The sequence below is a fragment of the Chanos chanos genome, chromosome 8, assembly GCF_902362185.1.
Source record: "Chanos chanos chromosome 8, fChaCha1.1, whole genome shotgun sequence".
Taxonomy (NCBI): domain Eukaryota; kingdom Metazoa; phylum Chordata; class Actinopteri; order Gonorynchiformes; family Chanidae; genus Chanos; species Chanos chanos.
This window is the reverse complement of record NC_044502.1, coordinates 34535332-34562665: the sequence shown is the minus strand read 5'-3', so window position 1 is coordinate 34562665 and position 27334 is coordinate 34535332. Positions and strand designations below refer to the sequence as shown.

The following is a 27334-nucleotide window of genomic DNA, read 5'->3' as shown; positions in this document are numbered from 1 at the left end:
CAGTCTTTTAAGATGACTGAGCATGGTGATAGATATATATATATATATGTGTGTGTGTGTGTGTGTGTGTGTGTATACACATATATGGATGTATATGTATACATACATGCATGCATATATATTTGGATACATCTAATTGCGTGTGAAGTGTGTCGAAAGTATTCCAGTTTAATGATGTGTTATTCACAGCGATGGACAGAGGCAACAATTTTTGTTTTTGTACGGAGTCACACTGGTTAATAAAGTTTTCCCTTTTGTACGTCATTCTTTCCTGTTGCCAATATGGCGGAGTACGACTTGACTACCAAAATTGCTCACTTTTTGGATAGACATCTCGTTTTTCCACTGTTGGAATTCCTTTCTGTTAAAGAGGTATATCCGCATCTGTTCTTTCGATCTGTGCAATGACTTCGACATACTGTAGTATTCACAAGAAATGTTTTTTTTAAGCCACGTGCGACAATGGAGCCACACGACATCGCCCGATAGCTCATTGAGTAGATGTGTTAGCTAGTTAGCGAGCAAGCTTAGTCACTGAGCAGAGCTCGCTAACTGCTTAGCAAAACCAGTCAGTTTTTCATTTTTATAGTCCTTGTTCACAAGATTCCCCAATGATGTATCTGTATAATCATAGTATTATAGCATAAATATTCGTTAGTAATTTCGCAGTTTTGGCCACTAACTTTTTTGAAACATACAACTGGCAATCTTGGCATCTGCTATGAGTTTATGTTGTTAAATTATAGGCTGATGTACGTAAATTTAAGGAGCAGACCACACTGCGAGCATTTTTACAATGTTATTGAGAACTGGGAGCAGGTGGCAGTTTAAAACAGTTTTTATAGACGCTAAAATGTTCAGTCTTTTCACCAATCAGATCTACAATGAAACGGAACTTCTTCATGGGAAGCTGGATCTCCTCAGTGACACCAACATGGTCGACTTTGCCATGGATGTATACAAGAACCTGTTTCCTGACAAGGAAATACCACAATGTGAGTCGATTTCTTTATTTTATTTTTGTTGTTCTTTGCCAGTACGATTTAAAGTATGCTCACTGGCATAATTCACTAGGGGCATTTATGCTTTCAGTAGTTTATAATCCTGGAGTTGCTGTGCTCAGCATCATGACTGAGACATCACAAAGTGAGAGCCAATATACACAAAAAATAAACAGAGCATTCTAGATATATAGATGCCCTATCTATTAGCCAATTCCCACCTCACACTGATGAAGAAATAAAAGTCTTTGTGAAGTTTTGATGTAAAATGTTCTCTTACAGCACTGCGAGAGAAAAGGACTGAGGTTGTTGCTCAGCTGAAGCAGCTGCAGGCTGAAACCGAGCCCATTGTCAAGATGTTTGAGGACCCTGAGACCACCAGACAGATGCAGTCAACAAGGTGAACAGAGAACAACCTTAACACAAACCTTTATCTTTGGCCCTTGGCTTCAATAATCAACCATCTTTGACCACGTTTTCATGGTCAGGTACATGTTATAATGTCTGGTCATGGTGGACCAGTCCTTCAGAGTGATTCATCTTAATACTTACACTTGATACCTCTTTTATTTTTGTAACTGTATTGGCACTGTCTGTATAAACAGTCATTGGCAGTAATTATGGGGGTGTAGCTTTGCGTTTACGTTTATCCCTGTTTGCACTGATGAAACCTTTAGGCAGAGATTTAAAATCACAGCATTGGGGTATGTTAGATTGGACTGACTATTGTAGATGGGTTTATGAATTTAGCCAGAAGGTGTAAGAGGATGTTATGGAGTGCTGTAACACTCTGTGGTCAATATTTTTATGACTGTTACTGTCACTGTGGGTTTTGCTTGAAGTCCACCTGCATATTTTACTGTATTTTTGACAGGAGTTTCTTTGTGTCATTAAAGATTATTTCTTGTTTGTTGTTTTGGAGTAGAGATATATATTAATTAATCTTAATTTTCTGTATTGAAATGAAAAGAAAATTTACACTAAATTGACTTATTTTCCTGTTGAGCTCACCTTTAGCACATTAGTATGTCTTCTAGTTGCTTAAGGCTGCATTTGGCTGAGGACTGACTTCATGTCCTCCTGCTATCTTATTGTGAAGTATGAGAAATATGTGAGTTGGGCTTGAGTTAAGCTTCAGAAAAGCTAAATTGTGCTAGATTTGGAAAGTGATTTAACACTCATGACTCAATTAAACACAGCTCCTTTAAAACAAAAGGACAAGGATTGTTGTAGTTCCTTTAGCAGTTCTCTCTGTGGTCCGATGGTTTCTCTTGGTTATGTAGAACGCTTTCGGTTTATTTGTGCACGTGGCAGTCCTTTGAAAGCTAGAGATGGTAAAGACGTTAAAAGCATGAATCTACTTCTGGGTCCCAGGCAAAGTGGTGTAAATGTAGTCACTCTGCTGTACAATACAGTGTTTTAAGGGCATTTTGAGTTGGTGAGACTTTTTCACCCCTAGTATTTTTAAATCTCTGCCAGTTTTTTCATTGTTCAGGAATTAGATGTAATGTAAGTGCATCCTGAGGGTGTAATGATTTTTATGTAGACCCACACATAGGCTGGACATGATTTTTGTTAATTCGTCGTGGATTAAAATTTGACAGCTTTCCTGCAGGAGACCATGTAGCATGTGAAAGCGACCACCTCTTTGTGTGAAGTGTGTCAGTCTCCATTAAGTGCTCTTTGTAGGTGGTACGCTTTACACTAGACGTCTTTACAACACAGTTTTCTCTTCGTTCCTCCAAAAACACATTTTTATCACAGTGAAGGATTAAACTGTGGCTGAAGACTTGGGCACAGTTTTAATTAAACCACTTGGATGAATGTCTGCACTTAATTACCCCCCAAAAGCTTTGAAGTTTACTGATTCTATTGGAATATTTAGTGTTCTGGGGGCATTCTTTTGGTGTCTGGTGTTTCACGGGCTGAGACACAATTAGGACCTGTGGCACATGACTGGGCTTTATTTGTTCCTGTGATAAATGACTGCTTTCTGTCTTGTCTGTCGACTCGGGCCATGACTGTCTGGAGATTGGCCATTGAACAGAGTGGATGGTAAGCACATTAGACACAGCTTGGAGCTTATTTAAGGTGTCATTGATTGCACTGTCAATGGATACCCGTCCATGCTTGAATCACTGTATTTTTTTGGGTATGAAGACCTTTGGCCTACTGGTGCTCTTTCTTCAGGTGAATTTCAATTGGCTGATTAATAGGCCATGATAAGTGGCTGGGAACTGTGTGTTCTCCCTGCGCTCATGCTCAGCAGGAGCGAATTCAGTTCCACAGGGAGACCAGTCTCCTTAGAGCTGCTGCTGTCTGCTCTTCTTTATTGCACAGACGGGAGGTGCTGTCAAAGATGTTAGCCAGTGCCTAAAACACACACAAGCATGTGAGGTAATAAATAAGAGCACAGAGAGGAGTTTACTGGCTAATGTGGGTGAATGCAAAGGTACATTCACACTGAGCCTTGCCACTTGGACCATCCAGAGAGACTAATTTATGCCTGTAGTAACAGTATCTCTTGAATGACAGTATAATGGTACAGAAACAGTGCTTTGGAGAAAGGCTTTATAACCAGGCTTTGAACATCCTGTCAAATAAAGTAAAGTGGTAACGTCTTCTTTCTACACTTCTAGGAGACATACAGTTTCATTTGCGTTTTCATCAGAGGCTGGCCCTATTTTAAGGCGATTGTCAGACAGTAGACATAGTTACAAGTTCCCTTTTAGGCTTAGTTACAAGTTACCTCTATCTGTTCATTTGTCAGAACATATTGAGATACCACTTACATTACGACCGCATTATGTTTACACAGCATTAGGTCTGAACTCCCTGACCTGATGTCTGGAGAATATTTGATCTTACATTTTTACAAAAATTTCCTTTTTTTTTTTTTTTTTTTTTCTGAGGCCTTTCCTCCATGTGGTCATCTTTGAAACCTCGACTTTACCTTAGGATTTACAAAATACGAAAACTTGACATTTTCGAGAAAGATGAGCTGAAGTAAATGAAAAAGAGAAAGAGCGCTTGGTTCAACAATTTTGCTGACCTTTTTAAGCCCTACTGACTGCAAAACTCTTGTTCTCTTTTAGGGATGGGCGTATGCTCTTCGACTATCTGGCTGAGAAACACAATGTAAGTAGCCTAGTCTCTGCTGACTTCTTAGTTCCTCTGTGGATTTCTCATGACTTCTTCATGAACCTAGTGTTGTTCCGAGGGGTTAGCGGAAGGGGCAGCTCCGAGCAGAGAGACGTTAAACGACTTCCCAAAACCCTTAACTCATTTTCGGGGTTTTTATGGCTTGCAGAAATTCTGCGGACATTTGCATTCTGTGGTGGCTTGTTTCGGAATAAACGGAACAGCTCGAAAACTGTGGGTCTGGCCGCAAGAATGCTGGGGATTCTATATTTGACGTGACAGCGCTCCACTCCCGGCCCGCATCCCACTGACCTGCTCCCTGTCCTCAGTGCTCCTCTACTGCACATACAAGGGCCCCTCAGCACTTCAACTCTCCCACTGCATCTGTTTCCACAGGACCTCAGCCCAATATGACCTTACTGACACTAGACAACACGATAGCTTAGCGTCATACATGCTACCATTCTCAGATGCCCCCTCCTACCTGAATATTCATATTTAGAGCTATTCAGACACCCTGGGACAGTTTGAGCCATGCTCTGTGTTTAGTGGGTTGGAGTGGGAGTAATGGGTTGAGGGGTTTTATGTTCCTTTTTAACGTTCATGAAGTGTCCGTGTTTTGACGTATCTTTTGACCATCTTTGCAGTTCCGCCAGGAGTACTTGGACACTCTCTACAGATATGCCAAGTTCCAGTACGAGTGTGGGAACTACTCCGGGGCTGCAGAGTACCTCTACTTCTTCCGTGTCTTGGTAGGTCCCTTGTAACAGCGCACATACGCTATCAGATGAAGGAGATCATCCAGTGTGGCAGAAGTTTTACATAGCTATGCCAACTCTAAATTAATTCTTTTAAAGTGATGTAATCGAGAGTATTTGTTTCGGGAAGAGGACACCCTTTAAATGTTCTCTTTCCCAAATTGATGCCTTTGAGCTCAATGCATTTTAACAAGCCCCTGTCTAAAGGACATGGCAGTTTTATTTTGATTGAAGGTTCACTCGTGAATGCTAATTCAGGATAAACAATCAATCAAAAAGGATTATTGTTCTCATGTCATTGCATTTCAGTACCGGACAGTGCCAAAAGCTATGAATTATGAGTATTACACATGCACTTAGCATTGCATTTTTATGAATGAAATGGAGGGTAATACTTTTTTTTCCTCACAAGTATCTATCTAAATAGAGAGCAAGGTGATATCGCGCTTTTTATGAGGGAAAAAAATTGAATTATGTTTATCGGTCGCTTAATTTGTTTGTCCAGGTTGCTTTTATTTTTCAGCAGCTCTTGCATTTGAGAGAAATATCTTTAAAAAAAAAAACAGAAAAAAAAACAAAAAAAGATGATCAGTAATGGCTTGTGAAAGGTATACGTCATGCCCTGTTGAATTCCCTGCACGTCCTCAGTTTAAAGGAAGCCTACTCAAGGACTTGGGTAAGAGTTTTCACTGAGCCAAGTTCTCAGAGACAGACTCTGTAATTTGTCTTCAGTCTCCTTACTGGCAGGGCCCTTCTCCGTGGATTATTGATTGCGATTCTGTGGCCAGATCACACTTTGTCAGGATTCCCTTGAACGTTATGCAACCATATTCCAGTGGAGCAAAATGTGAGCCTTTTCTTTCTGGAGTGGAAGACAAGAGGACAACATATGTTTGGAATATCCAGAAAGCAATTCATTTGGCCCTTTCAATGGAATCACTTCATTAATGTATAACACACGACACAAGCATCCATCCCGATTTTTCTACTTCTCCTATTCCTAGATTCAGCGCTGTCGCTGTCAGAATAGGACTCTTCACATACATCTCTCTTTGTTGTTGTCTGATTAAAGATTGAGGCAGAGGTGCACTGAGGGCTTGGATTAAATAATTTTCACCAGTGGAATACTTTGGAAATCAGATAATACCAAAGAAGGTTTGCGGGGGAAGATAATTGCAGTTCACTGAGAGTACTGGCAGTATCCGCATTACACATGCATATGTCTTATTTCCTCTATAAACAAAGGGCTCATTGCTTGGGCTCTGGTGTTTGTGGCTTCTGTCCCACCGCTTGCAGAAAAGAGTGAAAGATGAACTAGGGCCAGAGTGGTGGAGGTGCAGGGCTCCTTGCAACACTGTCTAGCTAGCCGGGAGCCTAGCCCTGGGGGGGTGGGGTCGGAGTTTGGGGGCGGGGGAATAGGGGTAACTCAAGAGAGAGTCTGAGAATGGACAGCCTCTGACCCTCCATTCCTCCCTCCTTTCCTGGGGGCAGACCCTGCAGAGGGAGTTTGGTGGCTGAAGAGAGGTGCCTTTTGTGCTGGTGGCCCAGAGCTCTGAATCCGCTGGGGGGGCTCCACGCTCGGCTGAGTAACTGGCCTGAGCTGATTCCGATTGTTTCGGAAGTCCTCGCAAACTCACTTCCCCAGCATTTTCCCATGTAAAGCTGTCTCATTAATTTCATCTGCTACGTTGGCTTCTTTAAGACGTGTGTCTTATTTTTTTTTTTTTTGACAAAGAAAAGCCAAACAACATTTATTTGAGAATAAGAATATACCACATAATAACCCTAATTTCCTTTAATATGAGCAAGGGTGGATATTATTTCAGTTCTCTTTTAAATTTTCATATTTACTTTCCATAATCTGCTGCATGTGTATTCTGAGTTGATTTGTAACTGGTTTGCCATATTAGGTATGCTGCTTGTTTGTTTGTGTTTGTCTGTTGTGGTTTCTGCGGTAAGGACAACAGACCATCCTTGAGTTACAGTCTTGATGCCAGCTATTATTTCCACATTAATTAAATTAAGGACACGTTGCTATTAAAATGAAACACTTGAGATCGATTACAATAGAGACACAAAATTGAAGTCAAGTACCTCCCAGCTGTCTATGTGATGTGAAGCAGACTTCTCGTCCTGCACGTTGGTTTTAGTTGGCAGGGTGTCGGTGTGCAGAGTTCTGCTCTGTAAACAGGCTTCTTAACCCTGAGCATCTGAGCAATTCAAGGCATCGATTCCCCCCCCCCCCCCCTCCTGAGTGATACTACAGAGCAGCTCACGTTTACTACATGTGTGCACGACAAGTCTGAGACGAGGCTAACAAATCGTCATTTTTTTTTTCGAGAGCTTAAAAATAGCATAATTCTCTCCTGAGCACTTCAAAAGCCTGTAATAGATGAGACCTCAACCCCCCCCATCCCCACCCTACACACATCAACCAAAGTTGTTTATGGCATTGCAGCTCAGTCTAAATAAGCCGAAATTGTTCAAACAAAGTTATACTGCACAGCTCTGTTCTTTTTTTTTTTATTTTTTATTTTTTTCCAAGTCCATCGTGATTTCTAGCCCTCAAATCATTAACCGCTCATTTTAAATTCAAGGCAGAACAAAGGGTATATAAGCACATTGTAACTCAATACCGCACGCTTGCCCTGACAATGCAAAGGCGCTAGATAGAGGCATGTAGAAATGGATTCAATCAGTGTGGGTCTACAGCCTAAGTACCTGCCTCATCTTATCCCTTTACTTTCTTTTCTTTCCTTTTTCTTTTGGGTTTTTTTTTTTTTTTTGCCGGACCTCCCAACTTCTCAGACGGGCCCGAGTATGGGAGAGGTTAGGCTCCAGAACTCATTTAACGTGGGAAACACAGTCATTTAACGGAGGAAGCCAGGCTTGCAAAATCCAGACCTGAGGTCCTGTTACAGTGCTGCTCGGTGCGAAAAGAGCAACTTATTCATATCATCTGTTAATGCAGGGATTGGATGTTGAGAATAAAGATTGAGTGTCTCGTCGGATCTCTAGCAAGCACAGTAAATTTATTGTTGCTGGTCAGTCAATGAAAATGTGCCCGTTAGGAGAACCAATGGAAAGTTAAGGTAACTGCTGGAAAAAGCCAGGTATTGAAACTATTCTTGCATAGCCACTGCTGAAAGTCAGGCAGTGTGCGCAGAAAGCTGCCATAATGACATGGAGCTTCGCCAAACGTAGCAGTCAGGGACTTCCAGGAAAAAAAAAAAAAAATACACTTTTAGAAATGAAACGCTGACCTTTATATTGGCAACACAGCTGGCTTTTCCCCCCCTGCTCCCTCAGTGCTGATCTCTCTTATGAGTTTTTCTACTTTGAAAGTCATTTAGAGCAGTCCAACTTGGGCTTTTTTTGATCAAAGAGCTCCACTGTTGCAAGTGGATGGGCTCAGTTCTCCGATGGGTTCAGTTCTCTGTTGGTTCAGTTTTGAAACTGCTCTGTATAAACTCCACTTGTTTCAGAAACAATGAATCCATGTTTTTTGCCCCCCCCCCCCTCACTGGAAGTTCCTTACTTTTCAAAGTATTTTTAACATTTGACTTCAAGTTTCTCCTCGTGTGACGGGGTGAGCCAAAACAGTTTACGAGTTTTCGCTTCAACTGCTGTAGTACTACGCATCTTATTTTCTGGTTTTCTTTGGTTTGTCCATGTCCAGTCTGTGGTGGGATGTTAAATTAGGGGCAGACCTACCCCAGGCTTGAGTTTCCATGGCCAGACACATTCCCTCTCTTCCTGGTTGACTCATGACACGGCATGTTTAGTGTGGCTTTATCATGGGCTACTCGCTGTTGGCCTGGCCTTTTCTTCTTTTACCTCAGTTAAGCCCTTGGGTGTAACCCAGCGTTCAGCCACTGAGTGATTGCCTCTCAGAGCTGTAGAGGGCTTCAACCTGCACCTGATTATCTGCTTACTCGTGTTTGTTTTTCTCTTCCTTTTTTTTTCTGATGTAATGAAAAACAGAAGCTCGTGACCCTTTGAAGTTGATTTTCACAACACAGATCCATCTTGTTACTTTGAGTTCATATTTCAAGTATGTGAAGCCTGTACAAACGTCTGTGAAAGGTTTAATAACATAATTCAAGAGGATGTTTGCTTTCTGGGTTAATGATAGGAGATTGTCACAATTATCATTTAACCCCAGTGCTTGAATTGAAGTTAACATTTTGTAAACAATTTCTGAAATGTAATTGTTAGAAGCATCCCAAAAGACCTTATTTCTAAGACAACACCAAAAAGCGCATGGTCTAGAGATATGGAAATGTTGTTGATGGCCAAATGCTTTGCACTTAATCAGAGACCGTAGATTAACCGCTATCTCCAAAGCTTCCCGCTTACTGCTGTACACCTTGTTCAAAGAAACAGACACTTGCGTCAAGATTTCAGTTCAACAGGCTTGACGACTAGTCCCTTGACTTATCGTCTGGACCTCATCGTTTGTGAACTCCTCTAGGAACAGACACTTTGATTAGTCTCCCACTACTGTGGGCTTCTCTCCTTTGTGAGCCTGATCAAAGCTCTAAGACATGTGTTCAGCAAAGTTCCAAAAAGCAGCAGCAGTAGCAGCACACTTCATTAAAGATCCATCAACGGACGCTGAGGATCAGGACTCTGAGGTCAGACCAAGGCCACAGGGGATTTCTACCTCTCTGTTGCACAGCCTTTTCCACTCCATTTTGAATGAACATTTTGCTGTGTGTGAGTATAATAAAACTACTGAATTCATTTGGAGGGATCGAACTTTAAGAAGGTGCTCTAGTAAAAGTCATCCTCTCTGCGACCCTCGCCGACGGGGTTTTGATGTCTCAGTGTGTCCAAGCAAACATTTCCCCCCGAGATAGCATTTGACCCACGGGCGGGTTACAGGTTGCTTGTTTAACACATGTAATTACGCTTCAGCAATGTCACATACAAGTTGGACCTTTAACCTTTGCCCTCGCTCTTAAGACCATTTCAGCTTAACCTCTCCAAAAAAGAGGGGCCGTCTCAAGGCATGATCCAGGCCGCTCTGAAAAAAATAAAGGATCTTTTATAAGCTGAAAAGGAAAAGCATGAGAACCCCCCTCCCTTCAGAACAAATCTTTTTTTTTTTTTTATTTCTTAACCTTTCACAGGGTATTGTACTCAGAGCACACACATATGCTTCAAATGTGCTCTCAGTTACTGTGGTAATATGAAAAGATGGTGGAACATGGCCCTGTGTGACACAGTGGTTGCTTTATCACTAAGTACAGCAAATGAGGTTTTATACAAAGCTAAACAGTCTTTCATGATCTATTTCTTTCTTCCTGTTGAGCCCCATTCCCTGAAGATGACATATTTAATCCATTTATCCAATGTAAACAAATAAAGAAGCTACTGCAGCCATTGGCTATGCTGCTCAGGCCAAGGAGTTGAACTGCCTCTCTGTTTTAGTTTGAGAATGGTAGGCACTTGTCAAGACTGCATTATTCCAAAGTCTTTTTTCCATTTGTAGGACAGTTGTCTTTGGCTACCTAAAGTCTATTCATCGTAAGACATTCTCACAGTAGGTTGGATTCTCATTGAGTCTCAACTGTGAATGTCTTGCACAACAGCAAAGTATGAGCAAATTTCATCAACAAAAAGTAATGACATGTAAATGATCTGATAAGTGACGTATTACTGGTATGAGAATGTAGTGTGATGCAGACAAAACCTGGTCAGTTTCAGAATTGTTAACCAAGAGTTCTGTTTTGGCTGTGTGTTTTGGGATACTGTCTCCATCAGGCTGTCATGTGGGTTGTTTTTGAATTTGTGTGTGTGTCTGTGTGTGTGTGTGGTGTGTGTGTGTGTGTGTGGGGTGTGTGTGTGTGTGTGTGTGTTTTCTTCCCTCTTGATCAGGTCCCTGCCACGGATAAGAATGCTCTGAACTCCTTGTGGGGGAAGCTGGCCTCGGAGATCCTGATGCAGAACTGGGAGGCTGCCATGGAGGACCTCACCCGCCTGAGGGAGACTATCGATAACAACGTAATGCCCCGCTGCTCAGAATTCAATACCGTGCTTGGATTCCCTTACATAGGCCATGATATTGACCGCTTTGAGTTTCAGTAAAGCACTACCTCTGCTGTTACTGCTGTTTTTCCCTTTTGCTTCTTTCTTCTCTCTCTCTCTCTCTCTCTCTCTCTCTCTCAAACTCACTCACTCACACAGAGCTCAAGCAAAACCTTTAATTGCATAGTTCTGTGGGTCTGGTATGATTTTTAATTGGAGAGATAGACTGGGAAAAGGGGTGAGGGGGTTTGGCTTGAAAGAAAGTACAAATATAAAATTTTCTTTGACCTCTTGTTTCTCTGTGTGAACTTTGAATTGGACAGCAACTTGAGGGCATTTGAGGTTGAACCGTTGACTTTTGGGAGTCAGCAGTTCAAGTAATCAACAGTCATTCAACAAACCCCTACGCAGGATCTGTTCTGTTCCTTATTTGTTATTTGAACATTTTTTTTTTCTGTTTATCTCTCTTTCTCTCTGTTTCTCTAGTCGGTGAGCTCTCCTCTCCAGTCTCTTCAGCAGAGGACATGGCTGATCCATTGGTCACTGTTTGTCTTCTTTAACCACCCCAAAGGCAGAGACAACATCATCGAGCTTTTCCTCTACCAGCCACAGTAAGCACCTTCTTCGGCAGCGGCAGCAGAAGCAGCGGCAGGACGTTTATGTCTCGGCCTTTGTTTTGCTTTGGTTGGTTCTAATAAAAACGCATGAGGTACGGTCCAGGTTGGAAAAGGCTCACCGCAAGTCCACAAATGAAACTGCTGATGCTGCGCCCGGGAGCCCAGCGGCCCAAACCGCCGCTCTAGGCCACTCTCCCCGCTCTACCCTCCCTTCTCGACCCCAGAAGCCTGGGTGAAAACAAGCCCGTTGGCAGCCCCAGAGGACAGGAGCGCAGAGCGTGGCGAAAGCAGGCTGTGCTCAGGAGCTGGAGCAGTGTTGACTTAGAGAGAGAGAGAGAGAGAGAGAGAGAGAGAGAGAGAGAGAGAGGCTCACCCAAGCTCTGGGGTTCAGCTGGCAGCTTTTACTGGCCTTCCAGTGCGATGGCGAGAGAAGTCAACAGTTTTTATTACGAAGTTCATTATGGAGAGAAAACCAAGCCCTCATAATAGCTCACGGCAAGGGCTTCAAGGCCCTGCTGGTATTTTTTTAAAGTGGTCTCCATGTGAGTGTGTGTGAGCAAGTTTTTTTGTGTGGTCTGTTCCACCCCCCCCCCCCCCCCCCCCCCCTCCAAAAAAGCTTGGGAGTTTAGACCATATGTATTGCAGATAGGAAACCTGACCCATTACATTAACTTCACACACCACCTATTTTAAGAGTTTTTCTTCCCTGTGTACTGTTTTTTTGCATGCGCTTAATCTAAAGCATGGAATCTTGCCACAACATATGCAATAGGGCTATCTGGTTTTCAGTTCGCTTCCCTTCCGCCTTACTATTGCTGATGATTAAGGATGCCTGCCCAATAATTAGTCTTGAACAGCTCACCATAGAGGCTGTGTGGACAGATGAAGGCAGTTTGTTGTGTTGTGCCGTTTCAAACAGAAAACCACCGTGAGACTTTGCTTTTTCTCCTCCTCTTGACCACCATTTCCTTTGGAAATTTTGTCAAGACCAGTAACCTGTGACTTTGAGTCTCAATCACATGTTTGACCGTTTGACTGGGCTCTCAACAAAGGCTACATGGAGCATTATCCAGTGACCACGGCTTTTTCCTCAACAGTCGACAGTTGTTTAAAATCGGTCTTTCGTAACCTTTAAACTTGGATACTTTTGCTCTTTGTTGTAGATAACTTTTCATTTCTGTGGAGGCGTTATAGGTAAAAGAGCTTTTTTAATTCATCACATTGTTTGGTTATCCTAATCTAAAATGATTTGGCCACGCACCGAAATCTTGTTTCCTGTCTCAAGGCTATCTTCTATATCTGATTTCTTCATAAAGAAACTAGTGTTGTGTTTTCATTAGTTTGAAATAACAGAATTTGCTTTTGCATTTGGTGGATGAACACTTGAGACGTGTAAAAGAGGACCTACCAAAAATAATTATATTTATTAAAAAGGAGAAAAAAGAATTTTTTTAGTCAAAGATAAAATGGCTCACCACTGATTGACGTCAGTCTGTAGATTCCAAATTGATTTCATCTTGAGCTGAGCCATGTCTGATAGAAAAACTATGGAGATCTCTTGAGTGTGAAGGTAAAGTTGTTGTAGCCTTGCTGTGTAGTGGAGTGCAAAACAAAAAAAACAAACAAAAAAAAAAAAATAATAAGAACTGACCACTTTCAGCAAGGGGAAAATGATCCTGAAGATTTGATATCATTATTCAGCCAGAGAGAGTATTGTCACAAGATGACCCAAGATAGTTGCAAACAGGAAAGACAATACTGAAGTAATTCTACCCAAGCACTTGCTGAGTGGATTCAGTGTTTCACTTGATTTACCTCTAATTTCACTCTCTTCTCTGATGCATCTTGAAAGTGCAACTGTACACTTTCTCTTATTTGTCTCTTTCAGGCTCTTTTTTTTTTTCTTTCTTTCTTTGCCTTACTCTCTCTTTCTTAGTTCCCCATAGTCTTTTATCTTCTTATTTTCATTTTAAGTCCCATTGGCTTGAAAACATTTTCACTGGGAGTTGGAAAGAGAGGCTGAAGGAGGGGAGGAAAAAAAAGGATTACTCCGGGCACTTGCCCTCATATTTCACCTTTGTTGTTCAGAAACATACTAATTAATTCATCTGCCCAGATAGCTATCCTGTAGTCCCAAAACACAGAGAAAGGGTTTGTTAGATAATACTTTTTTGCAAGTCCCAGATATGTCATTATGACTCATGCGAGCAGGCCAGCTATTGAAGCCCCCCTCTGAAGAGGGAGTAGGTGTAAGTTAATGAGGAACACAGCATGAAGTGTTGTGGTTTGCCATGGAGTCAGACAACTACAAAGGGAAGAGAGGGATAGGGCTGTTCTAACCAGGCTCCCGGATCACATACCACCAAGCCCGCTTCTGTTTTTAGCCCCGACATCACAAGTGCCACAGGCCCCTTGTCCCTTTAATTGTTTTGACTAATTAAACCATTGCTGGGTGCTCCCTCCTTCTGAACAACATGTGTTTCTCTATTCTCATCCATAAGAGAGCTTTAAGGGGCCGGTCAAGGAAGAAAAACTCAACTTCCCCCTTTGAAATTTAATTTACTCCTCGTAGGAGGAGAAGGAGGAGGAGGAGGAGGTCGGCGGTCAAAAATGTTCCTTCAGATATGAAGGATATGGAGGTTACCTTCAGGATTAACTTAAAAATGTTAGGTGCACCTGAAAAAGAGCTCTTATCCCTATGAAAAGACATCTGTTATTTTTTTTATTTATTTATTTATTTTTTGACGATGGGAAACTCTGGCTCTCACTGAATTGTCATGGATTGTAATGGTATCACAACACAGATTTTGGTCTTACTCTGATGCCACAGGTAGTTGACCTGTGGCTGGAAAACAAGCTCTTGGTGGATAGAGTTTCAGCTACTGGCCAGCCTTGTGGGTGCTGATCCATATCTAGAAAGGGGGCTAGTAAACAGAGTTGCTTTTAGAATCCTCCACCTTTTTTTTTTTTTTTTAGGCTGAAAGGCCAACTATCCCTTTGGTTCTAAACCACCTCTTTACCCATTTTTCTTTTCATTTCAGGTACCTCAACGCCATTCAGACCATGTGCCCTCACATCCTCCGGTACCTCACCACGGCTGTCATCACCAATAAGGATGTGCGCAAGCGTCGACAGGTCCTGAAAGACCTGGTCAAGGTCATACAGCAGGTACCAGAGCCGGCCTTTCAATTTTCTTAACTGACTCCACGGTCTCAACTGCAGCCAGACTAATACTGTGCCATATTAACACAGAACAGGCACAAATGACTAATGCACTGAGTGATCTTATCGACCAGTCAGGTACCATTCCCCTGGAGGGCTGTTATTTCTTTACTGCCTTTCTTCAGTAACCCATTTGGGCTGTCAACAGTATGACAGATGTTTTTGATGATGAACAGGTCTGAGAATTCATGCTACACCAGACAAACAAACTTATGACTCAAATTTGTTGTTTTTTTTTTTTTTTCCCCCATTCTTGTATCATCTTCAAACCGCCGTTACTGAAGCACTCTCCAGTAGGGAATCTGGGACAAGAGAATAAGCATTCGCGTGTGTGCGCATTTGTTCGTTTGGGATGGAAAATAGGAACTTTGCTCGCTTTGCGTCCCGAGGAAGACTCTGGCTTTTTATCGGGATCCCTCTGCAGGCATAGCTTTGAGTCTTGAAACCATTAGGTTTGATGAATGGCGCTGGACGGTCTGATTGCAGTGTTTGGATGTCTCCTCATCCAGCAACAGTAGCTTCTTCAGAGATCAATGGCTCTGAAATCTAAATAAGTGCTGTCTCCATGGCCGTAGTGTAATCTCTAAAACATCTGGGCCCATTTGCTCACCGGGCTCTCCTTTACTCCATCTCTCCTCTCATGGTTTCTTAAAAATTTGCGGTATTTATATCCAGGGAAGACCCAAAATCTTTGCTGCATATCCCTGACAGTGTCCCCACTGAAGGCATTCTTCATAAGTCTTCTTCTGTCTGTGTTTATTGACGTGGCAGCAGAAGCTGAAGTCTCAGTAACCACTGACTGAGAAACACCTGTCTAGTCTGAGATTATTTTGAATAGGTACAAGCACACTTATACTGAAGGTCCGAATTTGTTATGTTGTGAACTGAATGTCTGTTGACCTTGCACCATCTTTGTTCTGTCCTTTAAAGGAGTCTTACACCTACAAAGACCCCATCACAGAGTTTGTGGAGTGTCTCTACGTGAACTTCGACTTTGACAGCGCTCAGAAGAAGCTGAGAGAGTGCGAGTCGGTAAGTCCCAGCTGTCTCTGCCTTTTACCTTGTTTTATAGGGTTGTTTCCCCTCTTCATTTCCAAGGGACTGGCACACCCTTTGCTTTTTACGGGTTGAAAGAACCCGTTCAACGCAACGACCTCAAGACACTTTTCCAATTTCGTGCGAGCTCTTTTCTCAAAGCGTCCATTGCGCGATAGATGCCCGCAGTATGACGTTACAGTTCGAGGGCAGTTGAGCTCATCTAGTTCCACTTGTCTGACCACACTACGTGTACGACTTTTCAATTTGCTCCTTTGTGACGACGCTTTGATTTTTCTAATGACCAGTTCCAATGAAACCACACACAAACCTGACCTTTGATTGGTCAGAAAAGCCCCTAAGAACTTTTTCCCCCCAAGTGGTGGTAAACATCATTAGTGTCTACATCTGGTGACCTGAGTCCCCCCCCCCCTCCCCTCACTGCCCCCACCCCCCACCTCAGACAGCATGCTCATTTGTCTTAGGCTCTAAAAAGGGGGCCTCGAAAGCCTGGGCACTTTCGGTGGGCGTTTGTGTCACGAGGTGGTGAGAGAGTGAGACAGACAGAGAAAGAGAGGTCCTCTCGGAAAACCAGTGACTCACTCTCTGTAGTTTCTTTTTTTTTTTTTTTTTTTTTATGATGGTCAGTAATTGTCCATCAGTGGGATGGTTAACAAGAAAGGCTTTGGGAATGAACGTCATCTTATGAGTGACTTATAGACACACACTGGTAAGTGCTTTCTGTGATGTAGATTGGACAGAATTGATATTTTAGCATTTGTGCATTGGCCTCTCTGTTAATATTACTGTCACCTCTCTTTTGTGTTTTCCTCTGCATACTTGTCATTATGACAGCTCAGCGCAGGAGAACACACAGATTTGTAAAACTGATGCTCTATGGACATTCATAACAAATGCATAAAGACTCATTCTTCGTTCTATGTCAGTTGTGTTCAGGGAGCTTCTTTTTCATTGATCTGTTTGTTTCACTTTTTTTAATTTGAAGATCTTGCTTGTGTTTTGTAGTACGTTTTAATCCCATATGTGAACAATGAGTTCGCAAGGACTCTTGGGAATAAATAATGACTTGTGTGCTGCTCTGGTTTAGGGTCACAAACAGGAATGGCACAGCACACAGATTAGCATAATCATCTGTTCCCTGGAAAACATTACTACTGAACATACATTTGTTTGCTAATCGGTTGTGCAAACTTTGTGGCGTAGTCTTAAAAAGCATTCTTGAAATATGGAAGTGTTTAGATGTTGTTTCTTTGTGGCCTAAACTAAAGATGCCCCTTCAGGGGATTCCTCACTGAAGTAATTCCATTACAGTGGGCACATTCAAAAGAGAGTCATTCCAATCCGAATTAGTTCAATTGCTCTAAGCCTCAGACCACACTCAGAATAAAATGGCAATTTTCCAAGTGAAAACTTGCTTGTTAGCTTTTCTGCTGCTTTTTTCACCACAGTTTTGCTCATTTTAAATGGGGCCTTTGAAAGTCACACGGTAAATGTTGTAGGGTGTTTTTTTTGTTTTTTTTTAGGGACACCTCAGAAATCTTTGTCGTGGTAATCTGTAATCTCCTGGTCATGACCCTGGTAAACGAGGACGCATTTTGCGTCTGAAACCGTGGTCATTTTGAAGTGAATCACCCAGTACCACCATTGAGAAGTTATAGAAAACTTGGTGGGTTCGCCTGGCCCGGTAGCCAGAGGGCTTCCATATCCTGAGTCTGGGCAGGTGTACTAATCACTGTTGCTCTCTGTCTCCAATCTCAGAAGGCCTCGCCTTTTGGCATACAGAGTGTAATGGAGAGTTCCCTAATGATTTGATAATTTGGACCTGCAGAGACATAAAAGGCTAAACTCGGGGCGATTTGTGCTCGTTTTAGTCTCTTTGCCTCTTGATGATAAAAGTCTGGAATGAAAAACATCTGGTCTGATCAAATGGCTCTTTCACAGAAGTAAATGTTTATAAATCATGTCAGTGGTTTACTGTGGGTTCCATTTTATCATAATCTATGACCAAAATCTCATATAAAAAGCATACTGCTTTCCTACCCAGCTTTGAACAGATGAGGAACTCTTGACTGAAATAATTTGTGAACTTTTATTTATTTTATTTTTTTTTTTAGACTTAAAAGTAGCACAATGCCACTAAGTGATCACTGAGTCACCGGTCTCTCTGTGCACAGACTCAGAAAATAGGGCTTCCTTTATAAACAGCCTGAGGCCATTTGTTCTTTGGGGACCCCCCAGCGTGTGAACTCTTTTAATACACTCGCAGCCTTACCTTGTAAAACACCCACACGCGTTTTCAACTTTGACTCATACTCATCCTGCCTCCATGCTTGACAGCCAGCAAAATTATTATAACGTCCCGTCTCCATAGAGACAGTGTTGTAGTTGTACGATTAACCCGAGCGATTATGGATTTATCTACGAACCGGATGTCAGATGAGTGTCAGACGGGGAGATCGTTTGGACCTTAATTTGAATGAAGTAAGCACTGCTGTCCTCGCTGTTCCTTTCCCAGCAGTTTGCATCCTCGTCAGACGCTTATGCTTTTCGTGACAGAGTCGCGGCTTAACCGAAGAGAGTTTTAGTTTTCAAGAAAAGGGGGTTGAAAAAACGGCAGCCCTTCGTTCATACTCTAAGGTTGCGTTTGAAAAAGACGTTTTTTGTGCCTTTTAAAGACTTGTCTGAGTGTCTCCCTCAAAAAACACAGATGACAGTAATTATGGCACTTAACTCTTGAGGTTTCATCAGGCAAAGATAAGACTTGTCCTAGCTGAAATGTGTGCTGGCTGATAGTAACATGTAGTTGGGATTTCCTCAAGCAGAACTGCCGAGATAGCGTCTCTCAAAGCCTAAGCAAACAGAGCAGGCCATGTACACACAACAGCTGAAAGTTGAGGACTCCATGTGAACCATGCCCAAACAGCAGGGACTCACTAATGTGTTAACCATTGTGGAATGTACTGTATGCATTAGACACTCTTCCATTTGAGAGTCGAGGAGGGTCACCGTGGGGCTACTCCACAGTAAAGGTAGCGTCTCTCAACAACGCAGTTGGAGAACTTGTCGGGAAGGGACGAAAGAGGGTAGCTGCGTTAATCAGAACCCAGCTGGTCTTTGAGTTTTTTTTTTTTTTTTTGGGGGGTCCGTCGTTAGACGGTAGTAGAAGCGTGTGAATGTAGCGGCGTGTAAATTGGTTCCACGGTGCAGCACGGCCGAGCCTGCGGCAGTGGGCAAGATGAGCGGTGATAAGTCACAGCCGCTGTGGTCGGTTCGGTGGCTGGCTCTGTTCCTGCCCTGTTTCATGTGGAAACTGTGGAATTCCAAGATTTGCGGTCAATTCGGAGCACCGAGAACGGCCCCCGTTTTTTTTTTTTTTTTTTTTTTTTTTTTTCCCCTCTCCCTCCAGATAGGGATTTTCTTCTTTGTGGTATTGCCAGAAAAAACTACTTCTGGGTTTAAAGTGTAACTTATATGTGGCACAAAAGGACTGTCCCATATTTGTGTATCTCAATACATTGTCGTCTTTTTTTGTTTTAATTTACTGTTCATTTGTCATATGTATCGGTGATATGATATTTTCCCAGAATTGAATCAGACCAGAAAGAGAACCTGTTGCTATTTCACTGTTGGGTTCTGTTGTTGTAATGATTCCCCAGTAACAGTCAGCTTTCCACTTTGTCCTTATTTAACTGTAAACTCTCTCTAACCTCACATTAGGCTGGATAAAAATGTTGACTTTTCAAAAGTGTATCCTTAAATGGAGGGCATATGTGTAATACTATCTGTGATTTGATTTGCTTCAAAGGTCCTTGTGAATGATTTCTTCCTGGTGGCTTGTCTTGAGGACTTCATAGAGAATGCACGGCTGTTCATTTTCGAGACCTTCTGCAGAATCCACCAGTGCATCAGTATCAGGTGAGATGGTGTGAGGGAGTAGGTAAAAGGGGCCTCTAAATTTGTCCTGAAGTTGGAGTGTTTCCTGTCTTTTAGAGGGCTCCACCACAACTTAAAGAGTACTATATTATTCCAGCTTGTTAGATATGCCATGTTCAAGAAGATGGCTGGACAAACCTCTATACACACACAGGCGCACACACACACACACACACACACACACACACACACACACACACACTGATATTCTAGACACATCCAGTCATATGGTTTGAACTAGATCTATGAGATTATAGACCTCTATGAGATCCACACAGTAGCTGTTTCTCTCTCCCCGTCTTTACAACCACAATGGTCATTTATTTATTTATTTATTTTTCTCTCTCTGGTGCATCCTGTGTCATCTATCAGGACGAAAAAAAAAACCCTTGGATTTTAACCAAAACCAAAAGATAGCTCTGTTAATTTCTGTGAGCTTGTGGAAGACAAACACTCAGTAATTCTAAGCAATTAAACAGATTAAAGGAACTGGCAGAGGATGAAATTGTTTTGGCTCTGAATTGGACCTTCTTGCTCGTGCCGTTCAGACATTGCTTCTACTGTCTGTGTTGTAGTCCATTTCCCAATGTGAAAGCATCTACATTTGGTTGAATGTGACAGGTGGTTTATTGCCACCTTACTCAAGTTGCACATTTTTTTTTATTGGCTTCTTATTGTATTTATTAGCCAGTATAGACTCCTAGAGAAGACACACAATCTTGTCAGTACCCCAGATCTTTTCATTGCTGGAAAGAGGTGGTGGGGCTGGAATGAGGGGGTGGAGGACGCCACTGATTTCTTCCCGCCTGCTTCCCATTAGCCAGCCTGTAACGGAGAACAGAGACAAAGTAGCAAGCGGAGCAGCAGCGCTGCACTCCTGCTGCTTTAGTCATGTTTTGTAACTACCAGTCTCTCTCTCCCCTTCTCTGTCGCTCGCTCTTTCTCTCAAAACACATTTGTCTCGCAGTCTGTTTCTAGCCTCTGTCTTTGGAACAGGCAGCACTTGACTTTGGCTAGAGGTTCCATTTGCTGTCCTGTGAATCCCCAAAGGGAGGTGGGGCTCTCTCTCTCTCTCTCTCTGATAAGCACCTGTTAAACCATGTGTTGAATCACACATTGACAAATCACACTTGAGTAGATGGCCTTAAAAAAAAAAACTGTAAAAGAAAAAATACAGAGCGAGTAGTCACAGTAGGCTTAGAATTAGGAACTTTGGAAACACCACCGCCACATCATAAACATGCAATCATTTATAGAGATTATGCCTATTAGTGTAATTACTATCAATATCAAAGTTCTGTTTAGCTGAAGGTTTATAGTCAAGGTTGAGACAAGGAATTTGATCAGGCCCTGTCCAAATCTCCAGTTGCAGATAGTCTGGAATTGATTAGGAGTCTTGGCTCTTTTTGGCAGCCCTTCTGCAATTGGATCCATTTACTTGTTAAAGACCACAAAGGTTAGTGGTAACACTGAAGTAGGAAGTTGAACAGTGCTTGTCTTATTTTTATTTATTTTTTTTTTTATCATAGAGTTAGGTCTTTGTTAGTTTTGCATGGATGTGACATCGGTGGTTCATACGTGCGTTAAGAGAAATGTGACGTGGACCGAAGGTGTTTGGATTGGATTTCCGATCCTGTGTCATTAATACGTTACACAGAAGCCCTCTGCATCCAAACATGGACCGAAATGAATCTCAAGCCTGTATTTTAATGAGGAAAATTTTACAGCTGTTGGCCAGAAGGTTTAGCAGATATTTAGCTTGTTTTTTGCCCGGTGGCGAGGTCCAGAAATACGAATAATTGAGTTATTTTATGCAAAAAGGCATATGTAAAAAAGGAGCCAGTGGAAAAGTGAGCCTGTGATTTGGGCTTATGGACTGTAATTGCATCCACATATCCTTTTGTCTAGACTTGTGAATTCCCCATGGTTTGAATTTGCCTGAAATTGTTCGACTATTTTCTTTTCGTACAAATGTAATAAAGCCTGGTTTTTGTTTCTGCCTCACCATTTGGTATTGATAAGATTAGTGAAAATGATAAGTTTCTCCATTTGTCTTCACCACAGGGATATGACTGGAACAGTGTGTTCTACATGAAATGATGCAGTTGTTTTGGAAGTGGTGTTTTCTGGATAGGAATGGGCTTGTATCATCTATACAATCTTGTCAATGTAGCTTTGTGCTTCAAGAGCTTTGGAAGTTTAAAGATGCCCGCATTTTGATGTAAAAAGAGGATCTTTCCACATTACAATTGAGTCATTAAGACAACCGCAAGGCGATTTCGGTTTCCCTGAAAAAAATCCATTTCACCCTAAGCTGAAAAGCGGGGGTCGCTCCAAACGGCCTGGAATCTCTTAATGCCTTCATATGGAAGTGTTTAACAATGCATTCATTTAAACCCTGCTACGCTAAGAAGGGGGCACTTCTGTGTAGTCCACTCTTCTCTCTGGACCCTAGTTTTCCCACCCTTCATGCTGACCTTTCTCCTGTGAGTAAGGCTGATTTGAGTGAGACTGGTTGGGGAGTCCTGCTCGTCTGGAATCGGAATTGGATAAATCAGTGATGAGGAGCCAGAGCAAGTGTGGGGTTGAGATGAAAACGATCCATACCGCTCACCCACCCTCCCACTCCAACCTCAGAGGACCTGTGTCAGATCTGTGTGAAATGAAACTGCACAAGGAGGCAGTCACCTTGGACTTGAGCGGTTATGTCATTTGGTGAAGTGTGTGCGTGTGTGTGTGTGTGGTGGAGGAGAGGGGGGGGGGGGCTGTGTTGTCTCTCTTTCACTGTGCCAACACCCCCAGATTTGTCTGTTTTAGGATAAAATGAACATTCACTGCTTGTCCAGGCAGAAATAACAGTGCTGTTCTTTTCTGCCCCCCCCCCCCCCCCCCCCCCCCTTGCTGAAATTAGATTAGTCTTTGCTGGCCCTCTCCCTGGGCTCCGGCAGAGGTCCGTGGGTTGATTTGGGTCCCTGTAGTACGATGCCGTGATCTTGTTTAAAGGGTTATTGGTTCGCTTCCCTTTGAGGAAACAGGATCATGTTTGTTTTGATCTGATCTTTGACACAGCCGTGACTGACATGGGTCACCACTAAATCAAATCACTGAACAAATACGTTACCCCTCCATGGCAATCACCCGACATATGAAGTGAGTATGACCCGGAACAGAGTTTGCTTGAGTTTGACATTGATTAATAACATGAGTTATATGGTATGTAGTGACCCTGTCTTTGTGTTTAATAACAAATCAAATGATCTTTCAGCTTGAAACTCGAAGTGAGTATCAAGTCATGTGTTTCATATATATATATATATATATATATTTTTTTTTTTTTTCCCCCTTTTTCCTTGGAATGCTAGGCCACATTTGAAAGGGATCCTAGATGGATTTTTGCCCCTCTGTGTTCATAAAATGCTGCATTTGTGTAAAGCATAGAAATAGCCTGGTATTCTAATGGGTTTCCGGTGCTTTTTTACCCATGATTGTTCATCAGAGAGCTCTGTGCATTATCGCTGATTTTGGGGTCTCTACTTGAATGCCAGTGCTGCCAGTTGCCTCTTGACAAGTGCTCTGGTCTCCAGTATCAGTGGTGTGACATACTGATGCTAGACATGTGTTAACCATCACACTTTTAGCTCTACCGATTTGACAACTGGCACTTTTGTCAGTGGATGTTGGATCTTCCATAATGATCGTTTATGAGCAATCTTACCTGTCACACATCCTTTTCTGTTGGTCCTAGCAAGAGTAAATGAAATCAGCTGTTAGGCTTCAAACGTGTGTTAACACTACCTGATTTACCAGGGCTTTACTTAACATCAGAGAGTAAAGCTGCTCACCACTCCGTTTGACCGAAGGGACAGCTCCTGTGTTTGAAGTTTTGGCTTAACATATAGTTTCATACTCTACCTTCAAGCTTTTTTTCTTTTTTTTTTTTAAACCTCAACCATCCTGTCTCAGATTTTGACTGACTTGCGAATTATGTTTCATAGATACTTGAAACATTAAAATGTAACCTGTTTGCTTTTTCACTGGAAGGAAAGTTGTTTGTTGTTCAGTGATTTTTCGAATCTGATGGTGGACGATGATGTCATTCGTCCCTTCTCGCTGCGGTTTGCCCTACAAATGCAGCCTGTAAATGGGTCAGAGAATAGAGCACATATCTGTCATGGCCAGAGTTACAGCAAACATTATCCTAAATTAGCTCAATTTCAGACAGACTAACCGTTGAAAGTCCTGGAAGCTGGCATCAAGAAACAACAGCAGAAATGAGCCCGCAGTTATTTGTGGGGAAAGTTCCTAGACATAGCGTTAGAGTTAACTTGGTATAACTCAGGCTTATTTGCAGCTCTGGTATATGACCTGGAGTGTTATCATTTTTAAGGTTAAGTAAATTGGATAGATCTCCAAATCATTGTCATTTTCATCTCAGTTCATTGAGAGAGTGCAACTTTTTGCCTTGGACTACATGCGATTGCGGCTGTAAAAAGCAGATTTGAAGGGAGTGGTGGGTGTTTATAGGCTTCCTCTACTTTACAAAAGCAAGCAGGAAACACAATGCTGGTAGGGGGTGATGGTTGAGATGACTGTGTTTGGGGACTTGGCTGCAGAGAAAGCCGCAAGGGAGGCCAGCTGGACTGGAAATGCTTTGGATCAAAGAGGAAGCTAAGAGCCTTCATCTTCCCTCCTTCCCTTGACTGTGACACGTTCATGTCCTGCAGTCTCAAAGTGTAGCCCAGGTGCCTGGCTTTAATTTAAAGACAGTAGTAGCTCCCAAATGGTTATCTAAGACAGGACATGGAAAAAAAAAAAAAAAAATCAGGCCCTGCCTGTCTCTCTCACATCTCAAACATCTCTATGTCTCATCTTCAGACGGGTTAAAGTATTCTCTATAGTGACTACCTTGACTCCCAGTCAGCGTCTGTCCTCTGATGGAACTGTGTGGTTGTTTTCAAAGAGTTTCCAAGACCTATTATGAAACATCTTTACTACATATCTTGAGCAGCCCGTGGCCTAAAGGTTAGAGAAGCGGGTTTGCGTCTGAAAGGTACCCGGTTTGATGCGTGGTCCATGGTCCAAGACAGCGTTGTGTGTGAGGTGCGGTGGCTACTTACCATGCTCCTGAGGACACCCAATTTTATCCACTGTGTGTATGGTTGGGTGACAATAAAGAGAATTATTATTATTATCATCACTACTATTATTAGGTAATATTTGTAATGCTAAAAATGACTACAAATGCTAAGAAATCATAGGTTCCATGGTCCTTAAGCCATTACTGTCAACTGATATACATAAATACAGTGAGTTACCATTGTACATGCCAGGTTTTTTTTGTATTTATTTTCATATGGCTCGCAAATGTCTCACTCTTAAGTTTTTGTTTTGCCTTGTAGTATGCTGGCAGACAAGCTGAACATGACACCTGAGGAGGCGGAGAGATGGATTGTCAACCTTATTCGTAATGCCAGACTGGATGCGAAAATTGACTCCAAACTGGTAAAGGACTGCTCGCACTCCTGTCTTCTGGCTCTTGTTCTCAAAGTGGATTGATAGCTGATATTTCATTACCATGACTTTGATGCATGAGAAGGTCAACTTTTTTTTTTCTCCCCTCTCCCTTTGGTGGTTTATTTTCTCTTCTGCTTTGAGACATGAGGGAAAGACTATCGGTGCATATCATTATTTGCACAGAAACATCTCAGTGAAAAGAGAGCAAACACTCATGCCATTTTTAGAGTTTCTCTGAACCTCCAGACTACCATTACTGTCTCTTTTTAACTTTGCCTAACACAACAGTCCCACTATACTGCTAACCGTCTGTAATCTTCAAATCACACATCATTCTACCAGAGCGGCCTAGAATTACCTCTGGTGTTTTTGGAAACGAATTTGGTTTTGGTTGAGAATGCTGGCGTGCTTTTGATTATATTTGGTGTCTGAGAGAATAGAAGGGGATTGGTATTTGAAGTGGCAACCCGACACAGTGCCTGTCCTCTTACCTGTTCCAGGGCCATGTGGTGATGGGCAACAACGCTGTGTCACCATACCAGCAGGTGATTGAGAAGACCAAGAGCCTGTCATTCCGCAGCCAGATGCTGGCCATGAATATCGAGAAGAAGCAAAGCCATAACAACAGGAATGAGGTGAGAGCATTACCCCTACACCCCCCCCCCCACCTCTCCCACCCAACACACACAAAAAAAGGAAAAACACCCTGCTTTCATCTGATGTCACCCTTCTCTGTGTCTGACTGGAGCCCTGTAGTTTACGCACTCAAATGATCTGCTCAGAGAGCTGAACCTGAAGAATGTCGAACAGCCATCAACTGAGAGCTCTCTTGACACGGTATAAACCAGTAAGAGCAAGTCTTAACAGCACGCGCGCTTTCATCATTCTGTTCTTCTTCAAAGGGCTAATGACAAGGTAGATGTCAACGCGGCCGTAAAGGAGAGGGGCTGAGTCCAGTGACTCAGCTTGCCAGCGTAAATAACACTATCTCTCACACCAGCTCCTCTCTGAACTTTACTCAGTGCTGGACTTCCCTGCACTTAGCAGTCACCGCAGATGTTTTGCTTGAGGTCCACCATGTCCCCTTTTTGATCTCAGATATGTGTGTGTGTGTGTGTGTGTGTGTGTGTGTGTGTGTTTGTTTGTTTTTGTGCACGCACACATATATGCTTTGTGTCTTGATTGTCACAGCAGGATCCAAAACGAAAATATCTGGCATATCGCTACCCTATGAACTTTTGAAAATTTCAGAATAGTGCTGCATAATAACAGCTTATACGTGTCCCGTCTCCTCTAAACACATAGATGGATCGTAAAAGGTCAAGACCTCAGAATCATGATGGATAGATTTAAATGTCTGTCATTGCTCTTTCATCCCATGCGTTTGCATGTCCTCTGGAAGAAATCCTTCCTGTAGTCTAATAAAAAATATGGATACTCCAATGTAGGAATAGTTTGACAATAGGAATAAAAGAATAATTAGAGCGTTCATAAAGCACTGTCCAGTCCCTCGACTTTATGTATCACATATTAGGTATTTATATTTAATGTCCACCATCAGAGTACGCTTTTAGCACTCACTGTGAAGATCTCTTTCAGTTGATGTTTCAGATGTGATTACAGACCGTCTCCACACACAACTCTATGTCTCAGTATACAGTAGGTATAGCATATACCTAGTCATTCTCTCACACTGTGGCTATGAAATGTGAGCTCACTTTTCCAAAGATCCTTTTACAAACAGATGTGTTCAAACTACTACAGTCATCTGTACTTGTGTCCATTATAGGTAATTAAAGGCTTTGTTTTCTTACCTTTTTCTCCACAGACGCCAAATTGGGCAGCTCAGGAGACTGGCTTTTATTGAAAAAAGAACGGAGGATCACGCAAACGACCTTTTTATTCCCATTACTATGCAGCAACGCACCAGTCTCATCCAGCTACAGTACATCCTGTTTTTCCTTATTGTCCTTCAAAGGACAGTTAGGGTATTTTTTTTTTTTTATTTACACGTGGTTCAAGTCATCTGGTGTTCAATAAAAAAAGCATTTTCACCCTA

At 42.3% G+C, this 27334-nt stretch overlaps 1 protein-coding gene across 1 annotated transcript; it reads left to right on the top strand.

The window, feature by feature from the left end:
• Window positions 1-278: 278 nt before the first annotated feature.
• eif3ea (eukaryotic translation initiation factor 3, subunit E, a) lies at window positions 279-27334 on the top strand. Its single transcript, XM_030781644.1, has 13 exons — window positions 279-372; window positions 878-995; window positions 1284-1401; window positions 4097-4139; window positions 4790-4894; window positions 10784-10909; window positions 11420-11544; window positions 14592-14718; window positions 15703-15804; window positions 19634-19743; window positions 25161-25263; window positions 25776-25910; window positions 27104-27334. The coding sequence occupies exons 1-13, from the start codon at window positions 283-285 to the stop codon at window positions 27140-27142; spliced, it is 1341 nt and encodes a 446-aa protein (XP_030637504.1). The 5' UTR covers window positions 279-282; the 3' UTR covers window positions 27143-27334.

Bases quoted from the DNA above. Each gene is read 5' to 3' on its own strand.
- eif3ea (XM_030781644.1), top strand. From the start codon at position 283: ATGGCGGAGTACGACTTGACTACCAAAATTGCTCACTTTTTGGATAGA. The intron at 4,140-4,789 runs GTAAGTAGCCTA...CCATCTTTGCAG, and splicing joins ATCTGGCTGAGAAACACAAT to TTCCGCCAGGAGTACTTGGA. The intron at 25,264-25,775 runs GTAAAGGACTGC...TACCTGTTCCAG, and splicing joins CGAAAATTGACTCCAAACTG to GGCCATGTGGTGATGGGCAA.